The sequence below is a fragment of the Triturus cristatus genome, chromosome 6, assembly GCF_964204655.1.
Source record: "Triturus cristatus chromosome 6, aTriCri1.1, whole genome shotgun sequence".
Taxonomy (NCBI): Eukaryota; Metazoa; Chordata; class Amphibia; order Caudata; family Salamandridae; genus Triturus; species Triturus cristatus.
In genome coordinates, this window is record NC_140589.1 from 1,230,194,575 (window position 1) to 1,230,211,089 (window position 16,515).

A 16,515-nucleotide genomic window follows, 5' to 3' on the forward strand; every position below is an offset into this window, starting at 1 on the left:
CAAGATTTAATGTTCCAACCAAATGCTTCTTCAAAATGTTGTTGGGATACCAGTCTTTTGATCTTAGGACAGAGGCTTTCCATAACTCTCTAGGTTTGTGTCTTCCTTCCTTTTAGCACACTACTCATCATGTTTTTCATATTTGTTTGCCTTCTTACAAGAACCAGGCAAAAATAGGTGAACTTAATCTATATAACCTTCCTAGTAGGTTGCTGTTTACCTATTCTTCAGATGCACTAAAAGATGGCACTACTTATGATTAAAAGCAGCAGAAAAGCAATCTGTTTAGGAGGCATACAAACCCAACGAATGTATATTACTTGTGTGATCTGATTTATTTCCATAATGAACTTGTGAGGATACCCTGTCATCTAGTGGAACGACTGGAAATTGCTTCAAAAGCTGTTCGTTAGAGCTTTGTGTGCTGGTTTTGTGCATGAGTACTTCTGTCATACTTGGCACACCCCCATCCATGGATGCAAAAGTGCCCTGTGGGAGGGCGGGTCGGATATACAGACGCGGAGGCTGAATATATTTTCCAAGTGAGAATGATTTATTGTCAGACAGGCCACTCTTTGCTATGGGGGTTGGAAAGATATCGGTTCTTGTTCCTGAAGAGGTACTGGGGCCACGCTGGTCGTCGTCTTCTTCCTCAAAGTTGGACCTCAAAGGTGTCTGCTTTGCTTCTTCGGCCGTGGTTGGTTCCTCCCGAAGGCTCATGAAAAGAAGAAACAGGGGGCCGTCAGTGTCAGATTCACTTTTTGTAAGGGTTACTTTAACCGTCACCTCACCCGTGGTTCTGTGTGGGTTGGTCCTGTTACTGGGAACACCGTGCCTCCACTTTGTATATTAAGAAAAGACCAATAGTAAGGGGAGGGTATATCCTCTACTTCACCCTAGACTCGGGTAATTCGGCTCACGCTAAGAAAGAAAAAAGAAAATGGACCAAAGGGTCGTGCGGGGAGTGGTACGTCTGGTGAGGAGGATTTGTGTCCGGTTGCTTGATATACAAGACCCGCCAGACCCGCTCGGTGTTCAGGGAAAGCACGAAGGGATACGCAGGACAACAAAAAACAGTGCAGGGGGAATAAACTACCAGTGCCCCGGGATCCCACCCGTGCCGGTTCCGCCCTACCCACCCTCAGTGTCCTCCCTCCGCCCTCTACCCTACCAGCCTTTCCCCTGGAGTGTCGTTACTCACCCGGCCCCGCCGCAACTCTCCAGAGCTGCGGCCGCTCCACAGCCTCCTCCGGGGGACACCACCAGTCCTCACTCCAGAACTCCTCCGGCTCCTCCGCCTCGGTCTCGTCCTGGTCCGGTTCGCGGTTGTTCGTCTCTTCTTCTCCCTGCTCTGCTCGCGTCGTCCTTCCTCTTCCTCCTGCTCCGCTTCGAGACCCTACGTCCTGGGTCAGGTCTCCTTTGAGTGGTGGAGCCGGACTGCTTCCGGGGTCAGCCCCTCCATCGTGCCGCGTCAGTCCGTCTGCAGGAAGAGAGGAAAGGGGGGTGTGGTAGACGGACGATTCGGTACTACGTTTCGAGACCTACGCTGTCCCTCTGGCGTTCGTATTCCCCGTACACCAGGTGAGACAGGGGTTGGACATCGTGGCCCCGGCCCCACCTCCTCACATGCCCTTACTGTTTTTTTTTTATTGCCAAATGGCATGGCTTATTGCCAAATGGCATGGCTGATTGCCAAATGGCATGGCTGGGATCTTGCTTCTCTCATGCTCAGGTATTTTCCACATGGGGCTCTATTTATCCTTATTTTGCTGTTTTCCTCACCATCTTCCCTCTTTCATCCCTTCAGCCGAATAAGCTTATTCCACAGCATTCTGCGTTTACTCAGTGTACTTTCTGTCATCGACTGCAGTAGCTGACCAGCATATCCTTTGTTGCTTGTCTAAATGGTAGTCACCAGGTGCCGTCAGTGTTCATTCAATCATTACTGTATCCCTCAAACTGCCTGGCTTGCAGACAGATGAAGGGTGTACTTGTACCACAGGAGACATTGCTGTCCATCAATGAGATGAAGGGTCAAAAGCCTCTGCTACTGGGCACCGTCTTGAATATCATTCCTTCCAATGAGATATTGGCTCTTTTTCAAGGATCCTCCCCCTCATTTCTGTGGGTCACCCTCATCAGCACCACTCAAGTGATGCATTATCAAACATGTTTTAGCTATACCTGCTTGTAAGGTGACCTTTGCCTTCAAGCACAACACCCTCTTCATTTTGGTAGCCTCTGTTACATTGTCATGACATGATATCAAATAGTGTGTTTGTAAAGCACACTTACCCGCACGGTGTAGTTTGCAGGTGAATAACAGATGTTTATTCTTTTATCAAACTCAGTGGTACTCGGTCCGTTTGAGCGCAGCTGTCTGTCTGGGCTGTTAATCCTGATGCCGCTGTTGTACTAAGGAACTCAGCCTGTCTCTTCTTTGGGGTGGCGTGCTGGAGTGTTGTTGTAGTGAGAGGTTGCATACGCCAGCTTTGCTGGGCCTTGGGTAAAGAGACCAGGTCTCAGTTTGCTACAGTAACTCTGAAGGCTTGCACAGGGAATTAAAGCATAGCTCCTCCGGTGGGTTTTCTCTCTTGCTGGACCATCTCCTTACTCCTTCACCATCCTTGTTCAGTGCTTCCCCAGGGCATTCCAGGTGACTGTTGAGAGGGTTCCGGTCACTGCAGGAAGAAGCGAAGGAGACTTGCTTTCCCCAGTATTGACTGACACCACTTACCTTTAATTTAAGTTACTAGGGACAATGTGGCACACGTTCATCATCACTGTAAAAGGCTCCCCTTGGTATCATCCTCTCAGGGTAAGTGGACTCCATGACCGCTATAATTGGGGTTGCCTCACCTCTCCAAACTTTCCTTGGATCCAACTTCAGATTGCTTCCCTGCTGTCCTTCATCTGTAATTCAGAGTTGTTCTTGCAAGATCTGAGCTTAAATGCCATGTAGACTACTTCAATATGTCCCCTCAGCTTTGAGTTCAGCTTTCTGTACCTGCACCCCAGCCAAAACACCTGCACTTCTCTGTCTTGCAGCACTGCTAGTTTAACCCCAGCTGTCCGACTCACACCCACTTGGAGCTGCTCATGCAAAGCCACCATGTTTGAACTACACTCCCATGGCTCTATTCCTCATGCCTCGTCTGCTCAAGATGCTGTGTTTGGATGAGCCCATCACAAACTCGGACACTGTTTAGATGATAGTACAAGAGACCACAGAGATGTGCTCCCAGCTGGGAATCACCAGCGAAATGATCTTTCAATCTGGCATTCTGTCCCTCAGGAAGGCCATACCATCATGGCATGTATTTGTGGCACAACTTTGGTCATTATGCCCAGGAAGAATATGCATTCTGATGGATACATCTGCCAGTGGATTCCTCACCTTGTGAATATCCCCTGCGCCAGCAACATTCGGAAACTTTTGTAGCAGTCCACGCCGATGCGGTCGAAGACGACGTCACAGAGACACGGCTCCGCTCGCGACTCCGCTGACGTCACCGGCTCCATAAGAAGACCCCATCGGCGTGATGACGTCAGTTCCCTTTTTTCCGCGCCGACGACGCCAACGGATTTCGGGAATCGTTACTGGTAGCTGTTCTGGTTACTTTGTATGTTTTCTGGATTTCTCTGTCTATCTTCTAAAAATGTTGACAAGGAAGTCTGGGTTTAAGCCTTGCCGAGAATGTGGCAAGCACATGTCCATCACCGACCCGCACGACAATTGCGTTTGGTGTTTGTCCTCGGACCATGATGTGGGAGGTTGTTCGAGTTGCAGGAAAATGAGCTCGAAGGCTCTTAAGGAGAGAGAAGCAAAGCTCTTTATCGCCCGGATGAAGAAGAAGGAGAAAAGAGGAAGAAGAAGATCCAGGTCGAGGTCGAGGTCGGCTTCCAAGTCGACTTCGGGACATGCTTCAAAGAGCAAGAAGCATAAGAAAAAGAGGAGGCATTCGTCGCATCATAAGGCTTCGACGTCAAAGTCGAAATCGCCGGCTCGACGTCGGAGAGAGTCAGTGTCTCCCTCTCCTGTCCCGACTTCGCCTCCGGTTCCATCTTCTCCGGTGCCTTCGCCGGCTCCGGCTGAATCCCCGGCGCCGGTTCCATCTCCAGATCCTGCAAGTCCTCCGGCTCCGTGTCCGACTCCGGCCCAGGATGAGGATCGTCAGGCTCCAGGTGAGTCTGTGACGCCGCTTGCTCCACCGTCGGCGCCGATAGGCCCGAGTCCGGTGCTACCTGACCAGTATCCTGCTTTCCCTACTCCAGGTCAGGACCCCTCGCATTATCTCAATGCAATGTATGGGGTGTTCTCACGGGCAATGTATACCTCTGGTGCACCTATGGGTCCGATGGGTCCGATGGCTTTCAATCTGGGAGTGCCGCAGGTTTACCCTCAAGCACCGTTTATGCCGTTCTTCCCAGCGACGCCGTCTTGGCAGCTGCCGGCGCCGAGAGCATCGACGCCGCTTCCCTCTTCGCCGGCGCCGACTCGACTTCGTTCGACGCCGGCTGCTCCAGCTGATCCGCGTTCGACGCCACTGCCGGTGCCGTCGGATTCGATCACGGCGCCGCCGACGCCGCAGGTGCGGATCCGTTCGAGAAGGGAGGCGCAGAGAGTGCTAGAGGAGAGACGTTTTCTGATGGAAGAGGCTGAAGAGGGGGAATTGGTCGAATCCGATGAGGTGTTCGACGAATTGAAGGAGGCAAGTGGTCTGGATTTGTCTCCGGAGTGGGAGATCACTCCACCATCAGACGAACCCTCTAAAGACGCAGCACCCTATCATGCAGTGATTAGAAAGGCTGCGGAGTTGTTGGACCTTCAATTGCCATCCACCGAATTCAAGTCCAATATTTTAACTGAGGTGTTGCATTCTCCAACTGCGGTCTCAGAGCCTCTGTTGCCTTTCAACGAAGCAATTTTGGAACCTGTGCTGGATGTATGGCGCAAGCCTTTCTCAGCTCCTGCAGTCTCAAAGGTAGTCGCAAGAAGGTATAGGGTGGCTCCAGGGGATCCTGTATTTTTATCTTCACACCCTTCACCTGAAAGCCTAGTAGTTCAGGCGGCTTGTTCTGGACGGTCGAAAGGGGCATTTCCTCAAGTCCCACGGGACAGGGAGGCAAAGAAGGTGGACCAATCGGCCAAGAAGGTCTTTTCATCAGCCAGTATGGCATTAAAATCTTCAAATGCGACTTGTCTGTTGGGGCGCTATATCCATGCGCTTATGGACTCGGCTAAAAAGTTGGCGCCAAAACTGTCAGAGGAGGATAGAGGAGGATTCAATGAAGTTCTATCGGATGCCCAGGCGGCTGCTCGCCAGGTTATTCAGAGTGGCCTGGATACAGCAGACTCAGTTGCCAGGGTCATGGGGTCTTCAGTTGCCACCAAGAGGGGTGCATGGCTTAAGTCCTCCGAATTCTCTTCTGATGTCCAGTCAACTTTATTGGACTTACCTTTTGATGGGTCTGGTCTGTTCGGGAAGAAGGCTGACGCTGCTCTCGAGCGCTTCAAAGAGAGTAAGGCTACGGCTAGGTCGTTGGGCCTTCAATCCCAGCCGAGAGGTACTTTCAAGAGGTACAGAGGATTTGGAAGGGCGAGTTTTCGTTCCTACAGACCAACCCAGCAGCAGCAGCAGCAGCAGCAGCAAGGCTCTCTGTCCAAGGGATATAGAGGAAGGCTTAGAGGTCGCTCACGTGGCCGTCAACTCTCCTCCTCCTCTTCCTCTTCCTCAGCCCCTCCCACCACCGCAAAACAGCCCTAGATTTGACATTCCGGATCATGCTGGTCCTGTGGGGGGCCGGCTTACCCATTTTCTACAAGATTGGGAATCTGTAACTACAGATCTGTGGGTTCTGAATCTTGTAGAAAATGGGTACGCCCTTCCCTTTCGGGAATTCCCTCCAAATTACCCTCCTTGCCAAGGGGCTTGCTCGGAGGACCACCGTCTTCTCCTGCAGGAGGAAGTCCTGAAGTTGTTTCAGAAAGGTGCGATAGAGGTGGTTCCAGAGCAGGAGAGGGGTCAGGGATGCTACTCCCGGTATTTTCTGATTCCCAAGAAGGACGGCAGATTGCGTCCGATACTGGACCTCAGAATCCTGAACTTTTACCTGAAACAGGAAAAGTTCAAGATGCTCACCCTTGCGCAGGTTCTTCAGGCGCTGAATCAGGAGGACTGGATGGTGTCGCTCGACTTGCAGGATGCATATTTTCACATCCCCATTCTGAAGTCGCACAGGAAGTATCTCCGGTTTACGGTAGGGTCGCAACATTATCAGTTTGCGGTCCTCCCGTTTGGTCTTACTTCGGCACCTCGAGTCTTCACAAAGGTGATGGCGGTGGTGGCAGCCCATCTCAGAAGGTCGGGGATTTCGGTTTTCCCTTATTTAGACGACTGGCTGATCAAGGCGGAGTCGTCGGAGAAGGTGCTGTTCCATCTGCGGGATACAACTCGGCTGTTGTACAGATTGGGTTTTTCGATCAATGTGCCCAAATCTCACCTGGTGCCCTCTCAGCGCAACCTGTTCATAGGTGCGGTACTGGACACTACTGTGTGTCGAGCATTCCCTCCTCCTCAAAGGATTCTCGACATTCAGGAAATTATTCCTTTATTTTACAGCGGAGCGGTCGTTCCAGTTCTGAAGGTCCTTCGCCTGCTCGGTCTGCTCGCTTCCTGCATCCTGTTGGTCAACCATGCACGCTGGCACATGAGGGCGCTCCAGTGGTGCCTCCGCAAGCAGTGGTATCAGCACAGGGGAGATCTCAGGGAGTCTGTGAGGATCTCCAGAGAAGCTGCAGCGGATCTGTCTTGGTGGAGCGTGGAGGGCAATCTGTCCCAAGGAAAGCCCTTTCATCTACCTCCATCGGTGGCCACAGTGATAACGGATGCATCCACTCTAGGGTGGGGTGCTCATCTGGGGGATCTGGAGATCAAGGGTCTTTGGTCTCCAGAGGAAAGGCTGCTTCACATCAACCTTCTGGAATTGCCGGCGATTCGTTTGGCGCTCAAGGCCTTCCTCCCTTCCCTTCGCTGTCAGTCTGTTCAAGTCCTGACGGACAACACTACCGCGATGTGGTATATAAACAAACAGGGAGGAGTGGGGTCTTTTTGTCTTTGCAGAGAGGCCCTGCGTCTATGGTCCTGGGCTCAGGACCATCAGATTTGTCTGATGGCAAATCATCTGGCCGGAGTTCTGAACGTGCGTGCGGACAGTCTCAGTCGGCAGTTCTCCGCCGACCACGAGTGGAGGCTTCATCCGGAGGTGGTTCGTCATGTCTTTCGGACGTGGGGGACACCCTGGGTGGACCTGTTTGCCACTTTCGAGAACGCGCACTGCCCGTCATTCTGCAGTCTCCAGTATCCGATGCAGGGGGCGTTGGGGGACGCGTTTCAGTTGAGTTGGAGCTCACGACTCCTTTACGCGTTTCCTCCCATACCCTTGATTCCTCGGGTTCTGAGGAAGATTCGCCAAGACCGGGCCCAAGTTATATTGGTCGCCCCGGATTGGCCGAGAAGGGTGTGGTATACAGATCTTCTCCTCGTGCCCTCCGCTCCGTCTCCCTCTGAGGGCAGACCTCCTCTCGCAGTCGGAGGGGCAGGTTCTACACCCCCAACCTCCAGAGCTTACACCTTCATGCCTGGAGATTGAACGGGGCAACCTGAATTCTTTCTCTCTCCCACCAGATGTGGTGGATGTTATTTTATCGGCCAGGCGACACTCCACCAAATCCATATACTCCTATAGATGGTCTAAATTTGTTCTCTGGTGTGGAGAGAGGTCAATTGATCCCTTGAAGGCTCGTTTGTCTAACATTCTGCAGTTTGCCCTTTCTCTTGCTCAGCAAGGCTTTGCTGTGGCTACAGTTAAAGGATATTTATCGGCTTTGTCGGCTTTTCTATGCCTGCCGGATCAGCCGTCCTTATTTAAATCACCTATTGTGCTTAGGTTTCTCAAGGGCCTCACAAATAGATTTCCTCCTACTCCCTTTATTGTACCTCAATGGGACTTAAACCTTGTACTGACTTATCTTATGGGTTCTCCCTTCGAGCCCTTACATAAGTGTCCCTTGAGACTGTTATCGTTTAAAACGGTTTTCCTCATTGCAATCACCTCGGCAAGGAGGGTAAGTGAGCTTCAAGCTCTTAGTTCAAAGCCCCCATTCTTGACTGTGCATGCTGAACGAATGGTGCTCCGGACCAGGGCTGCGTTTTTGCCTAAAGTGGTAACTCCCTTCCATCTGGGGCAATCCATTACCCTTCCTTCTTTTTATCCTCCCCCTCATCCTTCCAAGGAGGAGGAGAGGCTTCACCGTTTGGACCCTAAGAGGGCGGTGAGCTTTTACCTGGACAGGACAAAAGACTACAGGATTGATGACCAGCTCTTTGTGGGCTTTGCTGGCTGCAGAAAGGGTCGTGCGGTGCACAAGCGCACCCTTTCCAGATGGATTGTACTATGCATCAAGATCTGCTACTCCATAGCTGGTAAGGAGCCTCCGGAGGGTTTGAGGGCTCATTCTACCAGGGCAAAGTCTTCTACGTCTGCTTTATCTAGGGGTGTTCCTGTGGAGGACATTTGTAGGGCGGCAACTTGGGCCTCCCTTCACACCTTTGCGAAACATTATTGCTTAGATGCTGAGGTGAGGAGGGACGGGCATTTTGCTCGTTCTGTTCTTCAGGATTTTCTGGTGTAGAAGGTTGGACACCCTCCTCCGGGAGTGGGGACTGCTGTGGAATCTATTCACAAGGTGAGGAATCCACTGGCAGATGTATCCATCAGAAGAACAAGTTACTTACCTTCGGTAACGCTTTTTCTGGTGGATACAGTATCTGCCTGTGGATTCCTCACTGACCCACCCGCCTCCCCGTTGTCCATCCTTCTATACCAGTAATTCTATGGCTGTAATTCTATTGATGGTTTCAAATGTGTTTCTTACTGTCAAGGGCATTATGTTATTTCTAGTGCTTTGATGTTTATTCTCCACACTGTGTGTGTTGATATGCATATTGTGTACTGTGTATACTGTTTATGTACATATTGCTGTCAGTCCGTCCGTGTGCCTCGAAGGCACGGAAAAAAGGGGCGGAACTGACGTCATCACGCCGATGGGGTCTTCTTATGGAGCCGGTGAAGTCAGCGTAGTCGCGAGCGGAGCCGTGTCTCTGTGACGTCGTCTTCGACCGCATCGGCGTGGACTGCTACAAAAGTTTCCGAATGTTGCTGGCGCAGGGGATATTCACAAGGTGAGGAATCCACATGCAGATACTGTATCCACCAGAAAAAGCGTTACCGAAGGCAAGTAACTTGTTCTTCTGTTGCACTTGATGCCCTCCAACATGTTTCAGTTTATCAAGGCAGATATAGGGTGGGAGATCATCATTACTGGGAACCTTTCAACAGTGCCCTGTGTCGGATAGAGCCGATTTTTCTCAAATGTGTTGATACAAAAAAAGTCTTCCTTGTACAGAAAGCTCTTTTCCAGGGCGAAGACCGAGATTGTTGCTGATGTCCACCGACAATTCTACAGCCATTTTCTTTTTGACAACGCATGGGGTGAGAAAGCAAAGAGGTTACATCCACCCTCCCCCTCAGGAGGAATCTTCAGACCGTTGAAGAAGGGAGAAAGGTGTGCATCCCCTCCCTGCCATCATCTACTTGAGTGCATTTTTCTTTTGGCGTTCATTTGCACCCACCACTGCCTCTTCATAGAGAACCTGGACATCTTGGCAAAAGAGTTCAACTGCTCATTGGCTGTTAGACCTGGCTTCTTTTGACTTAGTTTACCCTGTCTGATTTTGTTTCTGATTTCCTGTTTTTGACTGGGTGTTGAACTTTGTTTTTGCCGGTTTTAAGACTTTGGGTACGTCTTCACTGCTGTGGCTAACACATATTTTTAACGTACAACATTGTGGTCTGAAAAAATGATTTGACCATATAATCATGCGTATTGTATGCTTAGTATCATCTCTATAACATCCAGATACCGTGAACTGTTGACAATATGCACATTGACTGTTAGTCATATATTTCTTTGTATTTTTATCCTAATAGGTTGTTTTCTTGTGTGTCCCGCACTCGTCTCATGTTTATCGCCCTGATGACGGTGTAGCCCTCCTGGGCTAATGCACCGAAACGCGTGTTGGCGCAAAATTAACTCATGTATTTGGATCAAGTCTCTCTCCATCATTGGGAGAATACACAAAAGCCCCCGATTTTCACATCATTTTGCTACATATCATCCTTGACTGTTTTAACTATGTGTATGATTGTTAGAATGTTTCGAATTGAGAGTGATGTATGAATGTGTATGCTATTTTGGAATTTTGGATGTTGTTGTGTTGTATTAGTTTGCTGTGTGGGACCTATATATATATATATGTTTATTATATAGTATTTATCTATTTTTGTTACCTCTTCTGTGAATCTCGATAAAATCTAATGAACTATGATGATAACTATAACAAAAAAATTATAAAAATTTTGTAATCTTGTTTATACTTTGAATTATTATGATTATTTGAGTGTTAGCCCAGTGTTGTCCAATATTGATTGACCCTATTTGGGCATCATATATATCCTAGATTTAGGCAGTGTGATTTCCCCTATAGTAGTTTGGTTGTCTTCCCCTGCTCCTCCTGCCTATCATTTGCCTTCAGGGGTCCCCCTTCTTAGTAGTACTTCTTCACTGCTGACCAGTGCTAAAGTGCATGTGCTCTGTGTCTAAAATGTAATGGCATTTGCTTTCTCCATGATTGGCATATTTGATTTTCTGGTGAGGCCCTAGTGCAGTGCACTACATATGCCCAGGGCCTGTAAAGCAAATGCTACTAGTGGGCCTGAAACACTGATTGTGCCACCCACATGATTAGCCTTTCAATCCTGTCTCAGGACTGCCACTGCAGAGCCTGTGTGTGCAGTTTTTAACTGCCATGTCGACCTGACAAGTACACCTACTTTTAGGCCCGAACCTTCCCTTTTATTACATGTAAAGCACCCCTAAGGTAGGCCCTAAGTAGCCCCGTGGACAGGGTGCAGTGCATTTAAAAGGCAGGACATGTGCTGTTGAGTTTTACATGTCCTTGTAGTGAAAAACTGCCAAATTAGATTTTCACTACAGCAAAGCCTATCTCTCCCACAGGTTAGTATTGGAGCTGCCTTGTAACAATTTACAAGTGTAACTTCTAATTGGGAGCAGATAGAACATTTGAGTTTAGTTTCTTTGGACTCACAAATTAAAACACATCTTCTAGTGAAGTTGGCTTTTAGATTTCAGGTCTGAAAATGCCACTTTCAGAAAGTTGGCATTTTCTTACTTTAACCATTCTGTGCATCTGCCTGTTCCTAGAATACACGTCTGGGTTGGATCACAGCTGGGCTTTGTGAATTCCCTCTAGACAGTTACACACAAAGGGAGCTGATGTGTGCCCTAAATATCCTGATGGCTCATCACCAGTCTGATGGGTTCTTCCTGAGCTAGAGTGGTGGGATGAGCTGACAATTGCACCTCAATAGGGCTGTGCCTGTCCCCGCACAAAGAGTTGCATAACCCCTATAGTGTGTCTGGAGCCAGGGCCAGGTAAGGCAGGGTCTTGTGCACTACAGTGAAGATAAAAGAGAACCTAGGGACTAATTGTAACAAAATCAACATGAAGGTAACTTTATTCAGCCCTCTTAATCCACAAACAACCTTGGATTGGGTTTATTAGAGTTCTTCTCACGCGCTTGCCTCTGCAACGATTATTCAAAAATGTGTAAAGCTTTCTATATTTTCGGATCTTGAATAGAACTGGAGCGAATATGCCATGTAAGAAGCAACGCCACACTTAGTCTTTAAAAATGAACAACGATGGACTCCCTGCTGAAATATGAACTTGTGTGATGACGAGCCGCAACTACTGATACTAAAATGTTCAAGGGACAGAGCAAGCTAGAAAGAGCATTCACAATTAACTGGTCCTTCCTTAGGGCTACATCTTCCTGGTCATCCGTTGAGCACTAAAAATGGAAGAAACCTCCAACCTTATTTCAGAACCCATTGTTTTAATCTTAAATGCCCTTTGCATACCATGCAAAGCCCTTTGCATAGCAAACAAACTGCCCCTGGAAACCTGAGAGGAATCAGATGTAGCAGCCACAAAATCAAGAACTTGGAAAATCTTTCCAGTCCGGAGCCATTTATTCTTTTTATTGTCTGCTTTGGCATTTATAAGGTAAAACAATGAAAATAGCAAATGTAATTCCTTCTCTCCCCTTGCCTCTTCCCTTCACCCCTATTTTGTGGGAAATCTTTACAGAAATACACCGTCTGATTAAACTCTGGCATTTATTTGTTTCTTGACATTAGAACTAGATAATATTAGTAAAATGCATACATGTGTGCCTAGATTTGGGTTTGTTACACTGCAGATGCCACTTAAAATATTTCTGGAATCTCGATTATTTTGTTTCAGGTATTATTCCATTAACTTTAAATTACTTCTGCAGATTATCAGTACAGGACAGTAGCACAGGCCTGTGATATGAGAACTACCATCGGATTGGCTCGGACTGAAGATGTTGACCATCGCTTTTTCCTACCACCACCTCAGCTGCCAAAAGTTGATGATGTAAGTAAATACATAAACAGTCAGGCTGTTTAGTTCCCTACAGAGGACTTGCATACAACATGGGGGAGCCTATGTCCCACTGCTAGTCTCATGTTATCCTGCTCCTTTCCCACACCTCCTCTTGCTACTCCCATGTGTTTAGGAAAGGTTCAGGATTTGTGGCCCTCTGTCTTTTGCAGAACCTTCCAATGGCCTGAATGGTGGCAGGGATGCAAGCAAGGAAGGGGTCCCTCACATCTCCTTAACCCTTTTCCCATCATTCTGTGACATGCAGTGAGCCTGTGCCTAGCTTTGCAGCTCTCCCTAGTTTGTAGGCTCGCCTATAGGCTGGCATAGTCTGGGGAAAGACAGTAAAGTCAGAGGGGCAGGGCTGCTGCTGCTTTTCTCTACCATGTCCGGCTTCATCCTCCATGCTTTGGCTGAGAAGCTTACCCATAAAAAACCCAGGTTCCTGACTAGTGGCCAAAATGTAATCAAACTGCATGTAAAAAATAAACAGACTCCCAAAATTATTTAGGGAAAAAAACCATGTTTTTTCATTCATGCATCCACATAGAATTCAAAGTTATCGTTGCCCTCTTTCAGTGAAATCACCCATACACATCTGTATAATACCATTGCCAAGACAAGACCTTCATCTCATATCTAGAAATACAACCCTTCCTCTCTAATTAGAGAGATTAGTTGGTTGGTTATGCCCTATTTAGAATCTGATGAGCAATTCACTATCTCAAGGAACAGTCAGACAGTACCTACAATAGCTGTAGGTACCCCCATTCTAAACAAGCATTGTTAAAGTTAATAGGTCAGGGTTGCATTTTATGTTCTGACTAGAACATTAAAGGAGAAGCTCCGGCATTAAAAACCAGCATTGGCATAGCCAATAGGTCTCGCTTTTGGGACCTTATAAGTATTTAGTTATGCAGCACAATATCCTTGGTGCAACAACATCAACTGTTGCATGGCTAAACACTTATAAGGTACAAGGATTAGCCATACAACAGCAGATGTTGTTGTACCAAGGATATTGTGCTGAAAAACTAAATACTTATAAGGTCCCAAAAGCGAGACCTATTGGCTATGCCAATGCTTGTATGTCAAGGCTGTATGTCCTAAACCCCAGCAGCATCTCTTTCCCAGTTCAAACAGCCTGAGTGCCTCTTTCACGGGGTTTGCAAGTATTCTTCAGATTGTGACTGCAGTTGTGTAAGCCATCTCGGAAAAGCAAGGCCCGTCTGCTGCTGAAAGAGATGATGCGTGGGTAGAGTGACTCAATGGCTTTCAAGGCAGCACCTATCATAAATGCTAAGAACATCCCAGCACGACCTGAGTAAAATATCTGAACAATTATATAGAAGTCAACACTGCAATTTGGCCATAGTTTACAATATCCCTTGTAGCTGAATTCCGGTCTTCCAACAAGAGCAAAGCCTGAGAAACAAAGACTTTGCTACTCTACAGTATAACTGCTATGCTTACCAGAGTAACACATGTGAAATAAAACCGGTTTAAATTACAAATGATGTTTTCTTAATATAAATTTTAAAAAGTTCATATTTTTTCTAAAAAACTAACGCTGCTTGGACAATATATTTATTGAGAGCGAGAGAGACAGATGTGGTAGCTTAGTTAAGCGAGCTGTACCACCCTTCAAAATTAAGCCTTTACATTTCAACGTTGCTAGTTCCAGAAAGTCAAAGTGAAAAGAAGAAGTAATTGACAATTCACTGAATTCACAGTAACATCCGTTTCCTGAGGCTTCTAAGGAAAGCAGAAATACTTGTCATAAGGTTTACCTAACTGTCCTCGATTCATACAGATGCCAGGCAACTAACCTGATACTCACCATTCATCCATGTTACTGTGAAACATTCACGCACAAAATGCACAGTGAGCATTGCACCTCATGCATGTGTCCGATACATGAGAGCAAGCATGAGAGGTTACCACAGAAAACTCTCCTAGGGAGAGCCAGGAGGCAGTCTTCCCATAGGGACTACATTTGTACTACTACCAGAGCTGGAAATGTCATAGTCCAGGATGAGGGGATAGTAGCCACTTTGACTCAGTTAGGAAGTTTACTTCTGGTTACCCCTAAACAACAACATAATACAAACATGGAAGACCTCCAGTGTACCCAGAGACTGCTGGGGTTACATAACAAAAAACACAGTGCATACCAGAAAAATCTACTGCGCAGGGCATCAAAAGGTTTGCGTTTCGAAGCCGTGTAGAAGAGTTCTCTTCCAATCGCAATGAAACAGTTGCATGAACGTTAACTAGATTTTTAATGTAAGCAAATCACAGCGCTCATGTGCAACTCCTAGCCGCTTCATGATTGCTCTTCACCACTTGTCGGGTTCTCTAGATCCTTGTTTCTGCACAACTGCCATAGTACAGTACAAAATGCTTTCCTTTTTGATTGCCGCCAAACTATTAAGAGCAGCTCAAGACAATGAAGTTCCTAATGGCCATGACACATAGGGGCATAAAGCAGGCCACTGTAACTCTTGTGGCACAGATGCCTCTCAACACTTCAGGGCCCACACAACCTTTCAGAGGGACCCCCATTCAGAACATGACCAATGAAAATATGCGAGCTCTGAGAGTCTCAGGGTCCACTCATATTCTGCAGGAGGGCCCCAACATTTTGTTACGCCACTGATGACTTAATAACAATAAATAAAATAATATTTGGATACCAAGCTGTCTGCTTGTATGCGACTTACATCACACAATCACACCTCAAATGCTGCAGAAAGCTGTTAAAGGGTTTTACAATAGGAAGCAAAGGTGGGGACGCAGCATCAAGGCTGGGATGAAAGGGCTGTGAAGCATACAGGGCTCTAGAGACGGTGGGAGTGTGAAGTTGTATGGGGTGCTCAGCATCAGGCTATTGGTTTGTTTGCAAGCCACCTGCTCAATAACAAGTATTGACATTGACACGCTTCTTCTAGGTAAGCACTTGGAGATGCTCAGTCTTTTCATATGGTCATGTTTTTTTCAGGAGATGTGCTGCCTAAGCAGGATCCAGCCGATTAAACCCTTGCCGGGTGCTGGGCGCCTTGTTATTTTAGGATGAGCAGGTATTATACAGTAACACTGTAATCCAGGGCAGCACCGTCATATTACCGGATCCTCTTGTGATCTGACTTGTAGTGTGTTTAAAGCACCTTTATTAGGCCTCGCCGCACACAATGAACTGTCTGCTCGGCTTCGTACTCCTCCCTGAATGCGACTAATTACCTTGGGGTAAGGAAGCCCTGTGAGATACATAAACATTACAGCAATCTGCTGTCCTCTGCTTTCTGTTAAAAACACAACAGCCAGTGTGAATTAAGAGGATCAAAAGCACCCGACAGCAAATCAGAGACGGTGCGAACAGCAGACCCTGTGATCGCTCAGCTGAGCTCTTCGAGTGGCAGAGAACATGTCATAGGGGAAGATTTGGCTTGAAAGAAAGCCACAGCAAATTCATTAATTAGCCCGCTCCAAAAATATAACATAAATCAATGCTAGCAACCAGCCAGGAGGCAGAAGCAATAGACATAACCATGTTTTTGACTACACAGCATTTAAAGCCTTCATAATATTTCAGGTGCACGACAAATGTTTTAAAACTCATCCGCTATCCAGTATTTAAAATTCCATTTCTCCAGCAGTTGCACTTTTGCTATAATCGCGGCACCCGCGATTTACTTTTTGACATTAAAAGTGAAGCACGAGTGCCGCGATTATAGCAAAAGTAAAGAAATAGATGTTTTTGTCTATTTCTTTACTTTTGCTATAATTGCGGCACCCGCGCTTTACTTTTTAACATTAATAGTGAAGCGTGGGTGTCGCGATTATAGCAAAAGTAAGGACATGGACACGGACAGGTTGGAGCGAGTGGGCACGCGGCTGCAAA

The 16,515-nt window shown here is 47.4% G+C and overlaps 1 protein-coding gene across 4 annotated transcripts in view; it reads left to right on the forward strand.

The window, feature by feature from the left end:
- SERAC1 (serine active site containing 1) overlaps positions 1 to 16,515 on the forward strand; it is a 401,166-nt gene that overhangs the window by 238,914 nt on the left and 145,737 nt on the right. For all 4 annotated transcript variants that reach the window (XM_085612157.1, XM_085612159.1, XM_085612160.1 and 1 more), the window contains exon 7: positions 12,487 to 12,608. In XM_085612157.1, the coding sequence (XP_085468283.1) occupies positions 12,487 to 12,608 (122 nt within the window). The remainder of the gene's footprint in view (positions 1 to 12,486; positions 12,609 to 16,515) is intronic.